The sequence below is a fragment of the Ovis aries genome, chromosome 1 (genome assembly GCF_016772045.2).
Source record: "Ovis aries strain OAR_USU_Benz2616 breed Rambouillet chromosome 1, ARS-UI_Ramb_v3.0, whole genome shotgun sequence".
Taxonomy (NCBI): Eukaryota; Metazoa; Chordata; class Mammalia; order Artiodactyla; family Bovidae; genus Ovis; species Ovis aries.
The window spans coordinates 76,273,170-76,289,189 of NC_056054.1; the positions used below are offsets into that span (position 1 = coordinate 76,273,170).

Here is a 16,020-nt window from a genome sequence, read left to right on the forward strand (position 1 = left end):
AAGGCCAAATTTGCCTGTTACTCCAGGTGTTTCTTGATTTCCTACTTTTGCATTCCAGTCCCCTATAATGAAAAGGACATCTTTTTTGGGTGTTAGTTCTACAAGGTCTTGTAGGTCTTCATAGAACCATTCAACTTCAGCTTCTTCAGCATTACTGGTTGGGGCATAGACTTGGATTACTGTGATATTGAATGGTTTGCCTTGGAGACGAACAGAGATCATTCTGTCGTGTTTGAGATTACATCCAAGTATGCATTTTGGACTCTTTTGTTGACCATAATGGTTACTCCATTTCTTCTAAGGGATTCCTGCCCATAGTAGTAGATATAATGGTCATCTGAGTTAAATTCACCCATTCCAGTCCATTTTAGTTCACTGATTCCTAGAATGTCAACATTCACTCTTGCCATCTCTTGTTTGACCACTGTACAAGGCCAGGGTTAGGGGCCGGGAGGAGCCACCCCATGTCTGAGGCCAGGGGCGAAGATCAACCCGTGTCCAAGGAGTGGTGGCTGCACTGGTGCAGGAGGGCCTAGAGGAGCTATCCCACGTTGAAGGTCAGGAAGGGTGGCGGTGAGGAGATACCCTTCATCCAAGGTAAAGAGCAGTGGCTGTGCTTTGCTGGAGCAGCCTTGAAGAGAATCCCCACGCCCAAGGTAAGAGAAACCCAAGTAAGATGGTAGGTGTTGCAAGAGGACATCAGAGGGCAGACACACTGAAACCATACTCACAGAAAACTAGTCAATCTAATCACACTAGGATCACAGCCTTGTCCAACTCAATGAAACCAAGCCATGCCCGCGGGGCAACCCAAGACCGGTGGGTCATGGTGGACAGGTCTGACAGAATGTGGTCCACTGGAGAAGGGAATGGCAAACCACTTCAGTATTCTTGCCTTGAGAACCCCATGAACAGTATGGAAAGGCAAGATAATAGGATACTGAATGAGGAACTCCCTGGGTCAGTAGGTGTCCAATATGCTACTGGAGATCAGTGGAGAAATAACTCCAGGAAGAAAGAAGGTATGGAGCCAAAGCAAAAACAATACCCAGCTGCGGATGTGACTGGTGATAGAAACAAAGTCTGATGCTGTAAAGAGCAATATTGCATAGGAACCTGGAATGTCAGGTCCATGAATCAAGTCACTTCAGTCATGTCCAATTCTGTGTGACGCCATGGACTGTAGCCTGCCAGGCTCCTCTGCCCCTTGGATTCTCCAGGCAAGAATACTGGAGTTGGTTGCCATGCCCTCCACCAAGAGATCCTCCCAACCCAGCGATTGAACCCTCATCTCTTAAGTCTCCTGCATTGGCAGGCGAGTTCTTTACTACTCCATCTCCAAACATTATCACATTGGGGATTCAGGGTTTAACGTGTGAATTTAGAGGGTGGTGGTGGATATCCAGTCCATAAGCATGCGTGTGTTTAGTCTCTCAGTTGTGTCTGACTCTTTGTAACCCCATGGACAGTAGCCTGCCAGGCTCCTCTGTCTGCAGGATGTTCCAAGCAAGAATAGTGGAGTGAGTAATGAGTTCTGCATCCAGGGGAATCTTTCTGACCCAGGAATTGAACCCAAGTCTCTTGAGTCTCCTGCGCTGGCAAAAGGATCCTTTACCACTGTGCCACCTACACTCCACCAGCAAGTATCTCCCAACATGAGGCTCAAATCCATGACCTTGAGATTAACAATCTCATGCTCCACTGACTTAGACAGTTTGGGCACTACCATGATAACTGAAGTTTTGAAAATCAGAGTTGCATGCACACACACAGACACACACACACAATCAAAGTATCAGAACTTGGCCTTATATTTCAATTATTATTTTTTTCAGGTTTTATCTTTTTTACTTCAATCTTTTTCCTATTCTTTTTGCTGAAATGTTTTCCTCCTCCTGTGTCTCGCTTTCTTGCCCTCTTTCTTTTGTGAATACAAAACACCTAGGAAGGCTTTCTTGGAAAACCTAGGAGACTCTGCAAGTTCCCCATTGCTCTCAGCTAAGTTCTGGATGGACAGTTCTCTAGCCAGTTCATCTCAAAAGCATTTTTCAGGGATAGCTGGAAATTGAGGACGAGGTCATTCTGGCTCAGATACAATAAGCTTACTCTCTGTTGTCACTTGTGAGTTTCTCATGCTTATCAGAATAAATTCATACTCTTCACCGTGAGTAACTCAATTAGTTATGGACCGCTTGAACATTTTTTAGGTCTAACTGCATGAAATCTGTGGTAGAGTCCCTGTTCTCCATTCATCTTTGCATCCACCACTCTGCAGTGTGATTTTGCAACCCCTCTTTCATCCCTTGGAACTTGGCCAGCCTTGGGACTTGCCTTGGCCTGCTGAATGAAATGAAATTGACAATGTGCCAGGCTCTTGCCTGCTTCTTCTCTGTTTATCCCCTGTGTAAAGGAGCTTAGCTAGTCTGATGGAGTTGAGAGACCATGTAAAGAAAATTTAAGTTGTCCAAAGAGAAGCCATCCTAGACTAGTCTATATTCAGATGGCCCCCATACATGGGAGAATGTCCAGTCAAGATTAGCAGAGCTGCCAATCTGGTCATGGGATTAATGAATGAGTCCAGCTCAGACTAGAAAAATAGCTCAGCTGAACCATAGATTTTTGAGAATAGTATTTGCTTATTGTTATAGCATTTAGAAATTTTTAAAGCTTGTTGAATGAATATTAACTAGTTAAATAGTATGTGCTGTTTATAGAGGCAGAGACTTTTTTAAAAAGTACTAACTTTAGCTGTTGCTGTAATCTATAAAAATGTCCTTTGCTTAGTTCTGAGATTAGGTAGCCAGTAAATTCCAAGCCAGTTTCCCCCTTAACATAAAACAGTCTCCTAAGACACTATTAGTGTCACCACTGCTGATCTATCCAACCTGGAGGAGTAGGGACCATGTCTCTCTTTCTAACCACTGTTTAGTCAGCATGTTCTTAATTATCTGTTGTACAAAATCACTCTACAAATATTTTCTGGATGAATGAAGGTTGAATGACCTTCTCGAGCAAGAGCAATACTTCTAGGGAAACCTGATTAATATTCAAAATGTCTCAATATTTTGGAAAGCATTTATTTCTCTCTTTTTAGAAGCAATTTAAAAATACACTTGTTTTGACTCTTGGGAAGAAAATTTTTTTTTACCCTTTTCTACAAATGATAGTGCTTCAGTGCAAAATGAAAATGCATTTATAAATGCAATAATATGAAAGCAGTAAAGAATCTGCTTGCCAAGCAGCAGGTGAGGGTTTGGTCTCTGGCTTGGGAAGATCTGCTGGAAAAGGAAATGGCAACCCACTCTAGTATTCATGCCTGGGAAATCCCGTGGACAGAGTAGCCTGGTAGGCTACAGTCCATGAGGTTGCAAAGGAGTTGGGCACAACTTAGCAAGTAAACAACAGTAACAAATAAGTCAAAGATGGCGTCAGTAAGAATCACCCTTGTTAATTACTGGTGTCTTTGAGACGTGCACTTTCAGCTTTTGTCTGATGGTTGGAGGTGATTGTGCGCCCACTCATCTCTTTTTACGAGAGATCCTTGTGAGCAAGGCCACAGATTTGAAAATGGCAATGTGAATTTTGAATTTAGATCCTATAATCCATCCATCCAGTCACTGGAAAGACTGATGTTGAAGGTGAAATTCCAGTATTTTGGTGATCTGATGTCAACAGCTGACACACTGCAAAAATCACCGATGGAAAAGATTGAGAGCAGAAGGAGAAGAGGGCATCAGAGGATGAGATGGCTAGAGGGCATCACTGATGCAATGGACATGAACCCGTGCAAACTTTGGGAGAGGGGCAGAGAGGCCCGGACTGCTGCAGTCCACGGGGATGCAAAGAGTAGGACATGACTGAACAATACATCCATGGCTCACAAATCTTGGGGTAAGGAGAGCAAAATTGTTTTTATATCTTGACCAAGTCCTGAAGCTCTATCACACCAACATTCAGCTATAATCTAAAGTGAAGGGGACAGAAAAAAAGAAATTGAATACTTTTATATTTCTTCTTAGAAGAGAATCATTCACTGAAAATCTGGAAGAAATTTTCTTAATTGATGTTTTAGAAGAAACTTAACTGACAAAATTCATTAGAAAAACAATGCCTGCCAAATGTGAGATCAATGTTTGTAAGATGTAAATAGAATCACTTGGTATACATCCAGGACAACTTTATAGAGCATGCAATAAAAACTTAATAAATGGTAACCTAGAGGCAGGAACAAGGCTATTTATCAGGTTGGCCAAGATGTTTCTTTGATTTTTAAGTAGAAGTAAAAGACATTTTTCATTTTCACCAAGTACTTTATTGAACAACATATTCACCATTTTGTTCCACTACCTTCTGACATTTTCCAGGCAACTTCATAATTCCTTTTTCCCAAAACTTTTTATCTTTTTGAGCAAAGAACTGTTCCAGGTTCCTTTTATACCTGGGGAATTGAATTTTTTTCCATTAAGAGAATTTTGTAAAGACCAAAATAAATGGAAATTCGAAGGTACAATGTCTGGTGAATACAGCAGATGAATTGGAACTTCCTAGCCAAGGTGCAACAGTTTTTGCTTGGTCATCAAAGCAAGCTTGCCATTTTGGGTCTTCCTGATGGAAAATTGTTGTTTTCTGTTCACTAATTTTGGACACTTTTCGACAAGTGCCACTTCATTTGGACTAACTGGGAGCAGTACGTTTTGGAATTAATCATTTGGTTTTCCAGAAGGAGCTCATAATAGACGACTCCTTTCCAATTCCACTGTATGCACAAAATCACCTTCTTTGGTTGAAGACTGGCCTTTAGTGTGGTCGTTGGTGGTTCATTTTGTTTGCCCCACAATCGCTTCTGTTCCACCTTATTGTACAGCATCTGCTTTTCATTGCCTATAACAATGTTTTAAAAACAAAACATTTTTGTTATGTTTCAGAATGGAGTATTGCATATGGAAATATGGTCAACATGACCAAGCTGGTGCAAATGATTTTCAATGCTTGATTTGGATATTTTGAGTATGTTGGCTCTCTCTTGTGTAGTGTAACATTGACCATTCTCAATTAATGTCTCGATTTAATCGTTGATTTCAACTGGTCTACCAGATCATGGAGCATCATCCAGCGAGAAATCTCCAGCATGAAACTTCACAAGCCACTTTCAACACATTCAAATCCGTGATAGCATCTTCTCCATACAACACAGATCTTGTTTTGCACTTCATTATTTTTTACCTTTCTTGAAATAGTAAAGCATAATATGTCAAAAATGTTGTTTTCCCTTCCATCTTCAGTATTAAAATGACTCCACAAAAATTCACCAATTTTGATGTTTTTTTCTAAAAATGCAAGCTGATATGACATCTGTCTACAATACAATCTAGCAAAACTGTTCCCAGTGAAGTTAAAGACTTAGTTAAAATAACTAAGCACTACTAAAACCAAGTTACAGAAAAATATGAAGGAGTGTCTGGCCAACTCAATACATCTATTCTTCAGCATGTTGCTCATACGTAGGGGGCAGAGTATGTGGTGGACTGTGTACCTGCTCAATATCCCAGGCTGTCTCCAGAAGATTGTCATTTGTAAATAAGAAAGTTGATGAGATCCCAGGGTGGCCCATTGGATGCAGGGGGTCATTTATCTGCCCAAAGGACTGGTCCAATCAGAACCACATGGTGCCCTTCCAAACATTCTCTAATCACTATGGCAATCTGACTTCCATCAGGATAGCAAGCATTCTTTATTCCTCTACCCTTAAGAAAGAATTAATACATGGGACAAAAATCATACTTAATGTTTTCAATTTAATTTTTAATATTTTGTTTGAAAAATACAACTCACAGCAGAGACCTATTTCTTCCCCTACTGCTCTTTCACATAGGAAACTATATGGTAAATGTAACTGAGATTTTTGGCTAGGATAGATCCTGAGAGAAGAGAGGCCCAGTTAGAAGTGGAATAGACAAAGTCTGTCAAAGAAGGTTCACCTCTCTTTTAACATAAAAGATCCTTTTAGATACTCTTAGGAATCAGATAAAACATGTGCAGAATTTCTGCCATGCAAACAGGGACTACTGAAATTTTCAGGCTGACCAATTTATACTGACCTGGGCCCCAGGTAAGTAGAATAAAAAGATGTCTTTATCAGAAAGATATGTGTTTGCCTGCTTTTATTAGACTATATATATACATATTTACAAATAAGTGTTTTTTTTAAAAAAATGTTTTCATTATTCTCAGTAACAGCATCATGGTTAAGGGCTCTTTGCTGACTTCTTGCCCTAAGCATGTGTATCTTTTTATTCTTCTGAATTTCCTTCATAGCAGGATCATTCATTATACAATCTTGGGTCCATGGCATTTATATTTACAGATGACATTACCAGTTTAAATCTGGATTTCTGAGGAATTTTTAACTCCAAGATTCAGATCAGGTTTAGCAAGGTACAAAGATATATATATATATATATATATATATATATATATGGCTTCCAACAAGAAAAGTGTGACTAGCTGGTTCCTTGAAGACTGATGCTAGAACTGAGAAAACAGACCTCTTTAAGTCTTACTGGTAATCCTGCCTCTTAAAATATTATGATCATTTCCTCCACTTTTATTTCCATTAAGTGAATCCTCCACCACTGTTATTGCCTTAAAAAAAAATCTTTAAAGAGTGTCAAGGCATTCCAAGCTTTTTGGTATTCTAAATTTCTTCCAGAACTGAACTTGATAGAGAAATCTGAAAGGTAGAAATAGGAATTTTCTGCTTTTCTGGTCCTACTGCAAGTAGTTTAAATCCTACAGTGATGAAAAAAAGTAAATGATGTCTATCTTGAGAGTAATGGAGAAGTCTTTGGTTATATTTACTTTTTGATTTCTGTTAAAACCGCATAAAAAATTAAAAATTTATTTCCTTTAGTTCTGTCAAGGTTAAGAAGAATCTTTTCAGTCAATTAACTACTTCTCACATAAGACAAAGTTACTCTGTGTAGCTTTGAAAATCACAGTTATTGTTGAGGACTATGTTGAATGGTTTTGTCATAGTCCAATTAATTTTCCTTATGTTATAACTTTCGTTCTTGATTCCACATGCTCAGTGTAAGGGATGCCCCTCAGGGCCTCGACCGAGGGGTGGTGTTAGGGCATGGGTGTGAGAGTTGCAGGAGAGACAGACCTCACACCTAGATTCTTGACATTATATTTAAATAAGATTATTAGTACATTATATTTTGAAAAGTGTTTATTCTTAAAACACTAATACCACATAACTTTTATAACTTTATTTTGACATTTTTTTCATCTTTTTGACAGATAGGTGGTTGCCCAGGACTCCACTGACCACTGAAAGGCCTCGATGTGTCCAGATAATATGGCAGCTGTGGCATATTCACAAAGAATGCTAAATCTGAATTTAAACTTTAACTGTCTCATCCTAGTTGTGTGGAGGTGGTCACATTATTTACCCTGCCTTGTCTTTATTTTTTTCATCTGTAACACTAAAGCCAAACTCTTAACGGTTTACCTGGAGCTATTGTGAGGATTTGGGATTGCAAAGAGTTGGACACGACTGAGCAACTTTCACTTTCACTTTTTTTCATTGTTAGGATTAGACGAAATAACAAAGTATAGTATACTTTCTAAACTATAAAGTACTACAAATATGCAAAGCAAAATACATTGACTATATTTCTTGCATTTATATAATTTAATCTGCATTGTCTGGGGGTGACTCTTTTCTATTTAAATTATGTGGAAACTTGGACTAGCCAAAGAATGGAGACTTTGACCACTCTTGAGATGGTTATCTGTGGAAAATTGTTCAATAAATAGGTATGATTGCTGGATTCAGTCACTTAGACTATCCTAAACACTGCCTGCATTAAAAAACTACAAGTTAACAATTAAATCACAATTGTCAGGAACAAAAATTCAAATAAATAATTTTTAATTATGATACATTACTTATTACAGTAAAAATTGGCATTTTCACCTTCAAAAGCAGAAGCACCAGTCTTAGAATTTATAGAATGAATGGTATTTTAAGTGAAATATAGCATAATATTATGTGCAAACATTATTTTAGTATAGAACATACTTTCTAAAAGTAAAGTAATATCACACACTGAAATCTGTTAGAATGGAAATAAGGTCATGCTGAATAATGAAATACAAACCCCCATGACTTTCAAAGTCCACTTCGAATGAAATATGGTATGCTGCCAAATAGAAGATACATGATAAATTAAAAAGCTTAACTAGCTCAAAGTGGAGGGACTTCTCACACAAATATGACTCGTGTAAAGGTTTCTTTTCACTTAGTCTCAGTGATTCTGTGAGAAATTAAAATGAATGTTTTATTTCAGAATTAATTTTTATTCATTGGTCATCACTTTTTTATTGAACAACTACCTACTCTGTGTGAGGATTTGTTGTAGGTTTAGGGGAGACAGAGAAGAAAGACACAGTCCTGCCCTTGAGGAGCTCACAGTCTAGTGGGGGAAACAGATAAGTTGACACTGATTTTTAAATTATAAAAATGATTAGACAACTTTATAAACCTTTTTTGTCATCAAACACACTTTGGGTGTTACGAATGGATGGTGAAAAGGGATGATGTCCAATGCAGTGAGAGACCATTTGCTTCAATATCATGTGACTTCTGCGAAGGCAGTGATGTGGTTCTGCAAAAAGAAAAAGGAAGTACCAAGTCAGAGTCTTGGGAAGACTAGCTTCATAAAAGACTTTGGTGTTTTTACAAATAATCAGTAGCCTTATATAAAACTGTAGCCCAGATACGCTTAAATTGCAAAAACATCCAGCATTATTTAAATGAGTTGCATATATTATTATATCAATTTAGCTACTAATTATATATTTTATCCAATATTCTTAATTAGCCAAATAGAGGAAAATGTTATACCTGCCTTTTTCAAAATTAACACTGAAATTTGGAGAGATAAATACGGTAATGCCAGACGTGTTAATATTCTGTTCAGCGTTAATGGAATTTTAATGCTGCATGTTGGAGTTTCAGATTAATTGCTCCCTGTGAGACAGATGGCATAGAAGTAGTGGTGAAATGTTCAGACTGAAATGGCATTTGCTAGCTGACAAAGATCCACTTTAAACACTTCATTTTTGATGCATGAATCCAGACTACAGACTGCAATCTCTGTTGTTTACCTCAACCAGAGAATTCTTTGTAGAGACTTTTTAACATTTTTTTAAGCAACTGAATTGTGTACAAAGGAACCCTGCGGAACTGCTAATATTTAAACGGTTTCAGACATGCAATATGGCTGCTGAAATACTGCAGTGGAAATCGATATGACATAATTAATCATGCTACATATAGGTCATGTCAGGATCTAACATAAGTGACAGCCCAAACCAATAATAGCAGCATTACAAAAGGGTTTTACCATCAAATTACATGTTTAGAATGTTTTTCATTGTAGCTTTGACTCTTTATTAAGTCAAAGATATCATAAATAGAATTTCACATAATGAACACATGCCCTCAGATTTCTTCCATGTATGTGTGGCACTTTACAAGTTAAGGTGTTTTGAATAGCTAAAACATTTTTTGAATGTATGTGAATAAATTCATTTTCACTGAATCGAGGCATATTAACCACAACTAGAAGAATATCACTGATGACTGCTTAAGGCATTTTTTTCTAGGTCTTAGCCACTTCAACCTACTAGAGAAAAACAGTATCAGTAAGAATCAGTAGTGACCAGAGCATGTGGACCTTTTTACTAATTCCTGATAAGCCCTTAGAAAGTTTAAGCTCCCATTTAAAAAAAAAAAAAAGTCCTGATAAAAATGTGGACTAATTCAGTGGCTCATCTCTAAGTTTTCTTGAGTATTCCCTCCAAAAGCACAAGCATGCCTTTAGGACAAAAGTGATCTTTCAGAGTTACAGATTGCACTATGATAGAATAAAAGCCATAAGAACTGTGGAAACAGTACATCATAGTTTTATTTCTAGTGGCCCCAGGGGGACTTGAAATCTGTGAACTGAAAAAATACATTTTAATACACAGTGTTTCAGTACAAAACTGACAGGAGTGTCACTCCTCCAGACAGGACCCAGCACATAGTAATTTCTGGAAAGATGTTAAGTTATAAACGGAAGATTAATCAGTCTGTGGCAACTGGTGGGTAAAGAAAGACTGAAGATGTGACACTGGAAAGAAACAAAAGGAGATTTAAACAAGAGGAAACAGATGTTGCTCCAGGCAGACGTTGCTGGCCTAAGTATCAATGTTCTCTTGCCCTAAATAATAATGTCCACGAGGCTCATTAAATTTACTAAAGATGATCCTGAGTGAAGAGGACAACCATCTCCTTGGAAAGCAGAACTGTAATACACTGCTTCTACTGCTGCTAAGTCCCTTCAGTCGTGTCCGACTCTGTGCGACCCCACAGACGGCAGCCCACCAGGCTCCGCCGTCCCTGGGATTCTCCAGGCAAGAACACTGGAGTGGGTTGCCATTTCCCTCTCCAATGCAGGAAAGTGAAAAGTGAAAGTGAAGTCGCTCAGTCGTGTCCGACTCTTGGCGATCCCATGGACTGTGGCCTACCAGGCTCCTCTGTCCATGGAATTTTCCAGGCAAGAGTACTGGAGTGGGTCGCCAGTGCCTTCTCCAGAAATACACTAAGTCCCCCACAAATGAATGAGTTCTGTTCTGAGAGAGAGTTCAAAAGTCCAACAATGTTAGCCTAGATAGCCAAATAACATGATCAGCCATATAGTACTGTACTGTAACAGGTTTGTATACTTTTCACACAAATGATACATAAAAAAAAACAAAGAAAAAGTAAAGAAAACATTTTTAATTTTACAGTATAGTACCTTGAAAAGTACAGTAGTATGGTGTAACAGTTGGCACTTCTTAGCAGTACCAGCTATGTCACCAATGCTTCTGGACATCCTGGGCTTGAAATAAAGAAACTGTACTTCTGTACTCTATACAGCACTGTAAAGTACACAAATGCACAACCACTTGCAGAGGATACACACACGTGACAATGTACGCCAGACACACGAACTAACTTATGTGACTGGACATGAGAATGCACATTTGCATCTTTGAAAATTAGAAACTTGAAGGTTCATATGTAGGGGACTTCCTGTATTAAAAGACCTTAATAAAGCAAAGAAAGTAACAGAAACAAATCACTGGTAATCAATGCAAGGGAGAAAACAAGCAGAGGAAAAACCAAGCGACAGGTAAAAAAGCTGGAGAGTGACAAAGAATGTGCAGTGATTGCAGGGAGAGCATATAAATTTTCATCTAAACCTGGGCTTGAAAGTGAAAGTGAAAATTGCTCAGTCGTGTCCAACTCTTTGCGACCCCATGAACTATATACCATCCATGGAATTCTCCAGGCCAGAATACTGGAGTGGGTAGCCTTTCCCTTCTCCAGGGGATCTTCTCAACCCTGGGATCAAACCCAGGTCTCCCGCATTGCAGGCAGATTCTTTATCAGCTGAGCTTCCCTTGTGGCTTAAACTGCTGCTGCTGCTAAGTCGCTTCAGTTGTGTCCGACTCTGTGCGACCCCATAGACGGCAGCCCATCAGGCTCCCCCGTCCCTGGGATTCTCCAGGCAAGAACACTGGAGTAGGTTGCCATTTCCTTCTCCAATGCATGAAAGTGAAAAGTGAAAAGTGAAAGTGAAGTCACTCAGTTGTGTTTGACTCTTAGCAACCTCATGGACTGCAGCCTACCAGGCTCCTCCGTCCATGGGATTCTCCAGGCAAGAGTACTGGAGTGGGGTGCCATTGCCTTCTCCAGTGGCTTAAACTGGGGCTGTCCCGAATACAGATAAAAGGTCACCTTAGAAACAAGGCATTGCACAGATAAGTGTAAGTGAGCTATTAAGATCTAGGGTTTGCCATTTAAAAGCACATTTTGGTGACCACTAGATCTTCTTTTCATTGCTTATAAGTTCCAAGCAATAGTCCCCCTTTCTTTATGCTAAGTCATAACCAGGTTAAACTCAAGGGTAACTGTGGTTCCAGATTGAGTCCACTTTTAGATCCCAGGACTCTGGGGAAAAGCCTGCTTTTTCTAATCAGTACCCTTACACTTTCACATCAGATTTAAGTTCTAACCTCTGAGATGGCTTTACCTAATTGGATGGAATTAAAAGGATTCTGCTTAGGACTTGTCACTTAAAGGTGGTAGTTAGAGAGATAAACAGATGAAAAGAGAACAGTGAAGTGACTATGCGTAGGGAAGAAAACATTAAAGGGAAATTTAATAATAGTTTCCAAGTACATGAAAGGAGTGTACAGAGAGCACAGGGGCCATCTGTTCATTAATTTCACTAACAGCAAACAAACCCAGACCGTAGAATGAAAGAGATGGACTATTAACCTCAGTAGGCTTTAAGAAATAAGATGAATTCTCTTCTAGCACAGGAATAGTTTTTTCCTGAAAGAATCTAGAGAAAGGACGAACTAAAATCCTTATCATCTATAAAACTCTATGATTCTCTATTATAACAATTACATGTATGTAAATGCATGATTTGAAATATTCAAATGGTATGATTCCTATGCAGGAAGTTATGATGTTGCTCACTTCCCCATCAGCATTTTTTTTAGTAATATTAAAAGAATCAGAATTGCACTTAATATTTTCAGTTCACCTGTATGAGTCAAACTAGGAGACAAGGGGTTTTGCCTTTTAATCTGGTTGAATTCTTTATATGAAATATTAAATCTTACTCATAGACAGGGCAAACTTTCAATAGGCAAACTAAAAATTCATGCACAGAAGCTTAATTCAGAGTCTTAAGAAGAACGTGGTCATACAATTCATCAGTGCAATTACACACACAGAGCTGTACAGAGAAGTTAACAGAGCTTGAGTCCAAAGAGCTGAAGATTAGAATATGTTACATCCATTAGAGAGTGTTCATTTAAGTCCACAGCAAGTCAGTGAGCAAAATACTGAATCCAGTCCTTGAGTGCAGAGGTCCCATGGAAAAATAAGTACTTGTTCCTGAAAAGTAGTTTTGGATTCTTAAATTTGATAAACTCTATGTCCCTAGTATGTCAATTTTTGAAGCTTTAAGTTCCATGTTAAAAATCTTGATTTTTTTATTCATCCTATATCCCAGTTGTACAAATTATACATTGAAATTTTAAAGTTACTTAAAACACAACTGTTATTTATTTATGACATGAAAATTTGGCAATAACTTGCTACTTAGTGAGATCTGCCACTCACCATTTTTCCTTGAAAAAATACAGGGTGATGCAAGAAACAGCACTTCAGATAAGAAAACATAAAAAGTTACTACTATCAAGGGCTATTTGATTGAGGAATGCTAAGTTGCCATTAATGAGTGAAATATCAGTGAAAAACCAAGATATATTTGAACAATAAATAATAAAAATAATAATAATAACCAAAATGACCTAGTATCTAGATCCCTTCTGGTTATAATGGAAACTTGCACAGAAGGACACATACTTTGTATTTGCCTTAGCTTTGCAACTCAATTCTAACACCAGTGCGCGCGAGCGCACATACGTTTATTGCCTTAATTGAAGGTGTTCACAGTGGCCGATTCCCATTATCCAGCTGAAGAGTCTTGCGAGACAGTCTTTAAAGGACCTTCCCTGTGAATTCTCTTCTTGATCATTCTCAATGGGTTGGATTCGGGACACCTACAAAATGTATTTTATTATATATTATTTCAGTGTTTTAAGTATTGACTTACTTGGATAAAGCACTCGTCTATTTAAAATCCGATGTTATATTGCTGGACCAAATGCTGAGCTTAAATACTGTTCTATTTCTTTCTTTCTGGATGATTATAAACAGCTTTTGTTTTTTAATTGGAAGTTATCAGCAATCAGCTTTTATGTTAAACATAAAATGGGATCTGAGCATATGATATCTTGAATTCAGTGATTTGTGTCTTCAACTCTATTGGTTAAGGAAGCTGTGTGGCACAGTGGATGCTGCAGTCAGGTAGTGTGAATGTCAAATGTTTGAAGGTGGGCTCTGCAGCAACTGACATTTTCACAAGCAGTTTAATCTTTCAGAGATCTGGCTTTCTTATCTGTAAAGTAGAAATAATAATACATATTTGAATGGATTTTGATTAGGATTAAATGAGATGAGATGCACAAAGGTCCTCATCTCTCTACCCAAACATATTATGGTTGTCCATAAAAACCAGAAGCAAGATAAAAAGTAAAAAAGAGGAAGAAAAAGAGAGAGAATAAAGAAGTTTTATAGAATTGGTTGGAATTCCAGGATGCTATAGTCTACAATTCTCATATCCAAACGAGCTTTAAAACCCAAATGTTTCTTTTTTGGTGCAAGCTCATTTGGTGGTGTTTCTTACCACCACTGGTGAATTCCTGTGAGGCAATTTGTACTCTGCTGTGCTGCAGAAATATCCATCTTTGATTACAAAGTGATGCTCAAGATCCTGCTTGTGTAACAATACACAGTATTTTCTCCTAAAATATAAAATAGTTTAATCCTGAGAAACATCTAGCACGAATGATTTAGGATACGGAATCACAGTCCTATAACCAACAATTGTTACAGACACAGCCTACATTTTACCAGAGGAAGGTAGATGGATGTCATATTCCCCAATACTGGCCATCTTTATTTTGCTATTTGCTTCTTCCTTCATTCACTGTGTCCTCTGATGAGGCAAAATGAAAAGGAGAAGAGAGAAGGAAGAAAAGCAGTCATGTATGAAGTGTACGCTCTAAGATTCAACTTCATCACAGTAGGTTTTCCTCCTGGTAGAGCCTGAAGTTGGTGAGTATTTCAGAAAAGAGAAATGATGTTAAGTCCATCTAAGAAGAAATTACTAGAGAACTTCAAACTTCAGGCTATGAAACACCGTAAAGTTCATCCAAGCAATTTCTTGTTTTAAAAAGTTGGGGATGTGAGACATAAGAGCTAAAGGTGACAGCACCAGAATTCTCTTGGGAAAGACAACTTTTTTGGAACCATTTCTTTCTTTCTTTCTTTTTTATGGTGGTTCTGTTTCAATTTAACATTTTATAATAGCTCTGAGTTTTGTTTCTTCTCAGGAATTTCCTTCTGGTACTATTTGGAGAAAGAGGCTAGAAACTACTCTCCGAGAGAACTGTTCCTCCCTAGAGAAAGGGGAGAACTCTAGGTGGCTTTCTCTGATAAGCTAATTAACCCAGAGGCAGGCCAAGCTTTTACTGGAGTATTAGCTAAAGATCTTATGAAATATTTCCAAGTCCCGAGGAGCCAAAGAAACTTCAGGCTTTCCACAATGAATCTTTAGAAGCACAGGTTCTCTAATTGGTTGCATGTTGGAATCACCTGGGAGCTTTAAATAAATACTGAGGCAACTCTGGAGACTTGGATTTAATTGCAATGAGGCGTGCCCTGGTCAGTGGGATTTTAAAAGGCTCTCCAGATGATTCTAAGTGTGCAGCTAATATTGAAAACTGTTTCAGAAATTCTGCAGGCCCAGCTGGATCCACGCCAACCGCTGGCAACACGTCCAAATCACCTGAGGTGCCTGATATACTACCAATCCCCTGGCTCAAGCCCAGGCCTACTGGATCAGATTCTTGAGACTGCATTCAGGAGTCTGGCCTTTTTTTTTTTTTTTCGAATGCTGCAAGTGATGGATTCCCTTTTACATCAGTCTGAGAACCACTGCCAAGAGGTATAGAAAAGTGATTAGTTAGCAATGTGAGCACTGTCAGGTATAGACAATCAATTCTTTCTTTAAAATGCTATCACTTCTTTGGCAAAAAGAGCATGGCCTACAAGAGCAGTAATACTGAATGTTTCTCAAAAAAAATAAAATCTTTGTGTTCTAACACTTCTGGGAATAGCTGCACGTTGCATTCCTTGTTGAGAGCTTCACGGGGCATAAGGTGTTGAGAAGATTTGCAATAAACACTTATGTTTCATTTTAGCTCAGTTTTCCAATGTACTGACATGAAACTCCATGCAAGTCTATTAATACGAATGTGTTCATGTTATTTGGT

The 16,020-nt window shown here is 38.3% G+C and overlaps 1 protein-coding gene across 2 annotated transcripts in view; it reads right to left on the reverse strand.

Moving 5' to 3' along the window:
- Positions 1-7,919: 7,919 nt before the first annotated feature.
- Positions 7,920-16,020, reverse strand: part of PLPPR5 (phospholipid phosphatase related 5) — a 135,430-nt gene continuing 127,329 nt past the window's right edge. For both annotated transcript variants that reach the window (XM_004002220.6, XM_012176956.5), the window contains exon 6: positions 7,920-8,672. In XM_004002220.6, the coding sequence (XP_004002269.1) occupies positions 8,640-8,672 (33 nt within the window). In that variant the 3' untranslated portion in view covers positions 7,920-8,639. The remainder of the gene's footprint in view (positions 8,673-16,020) is intronic.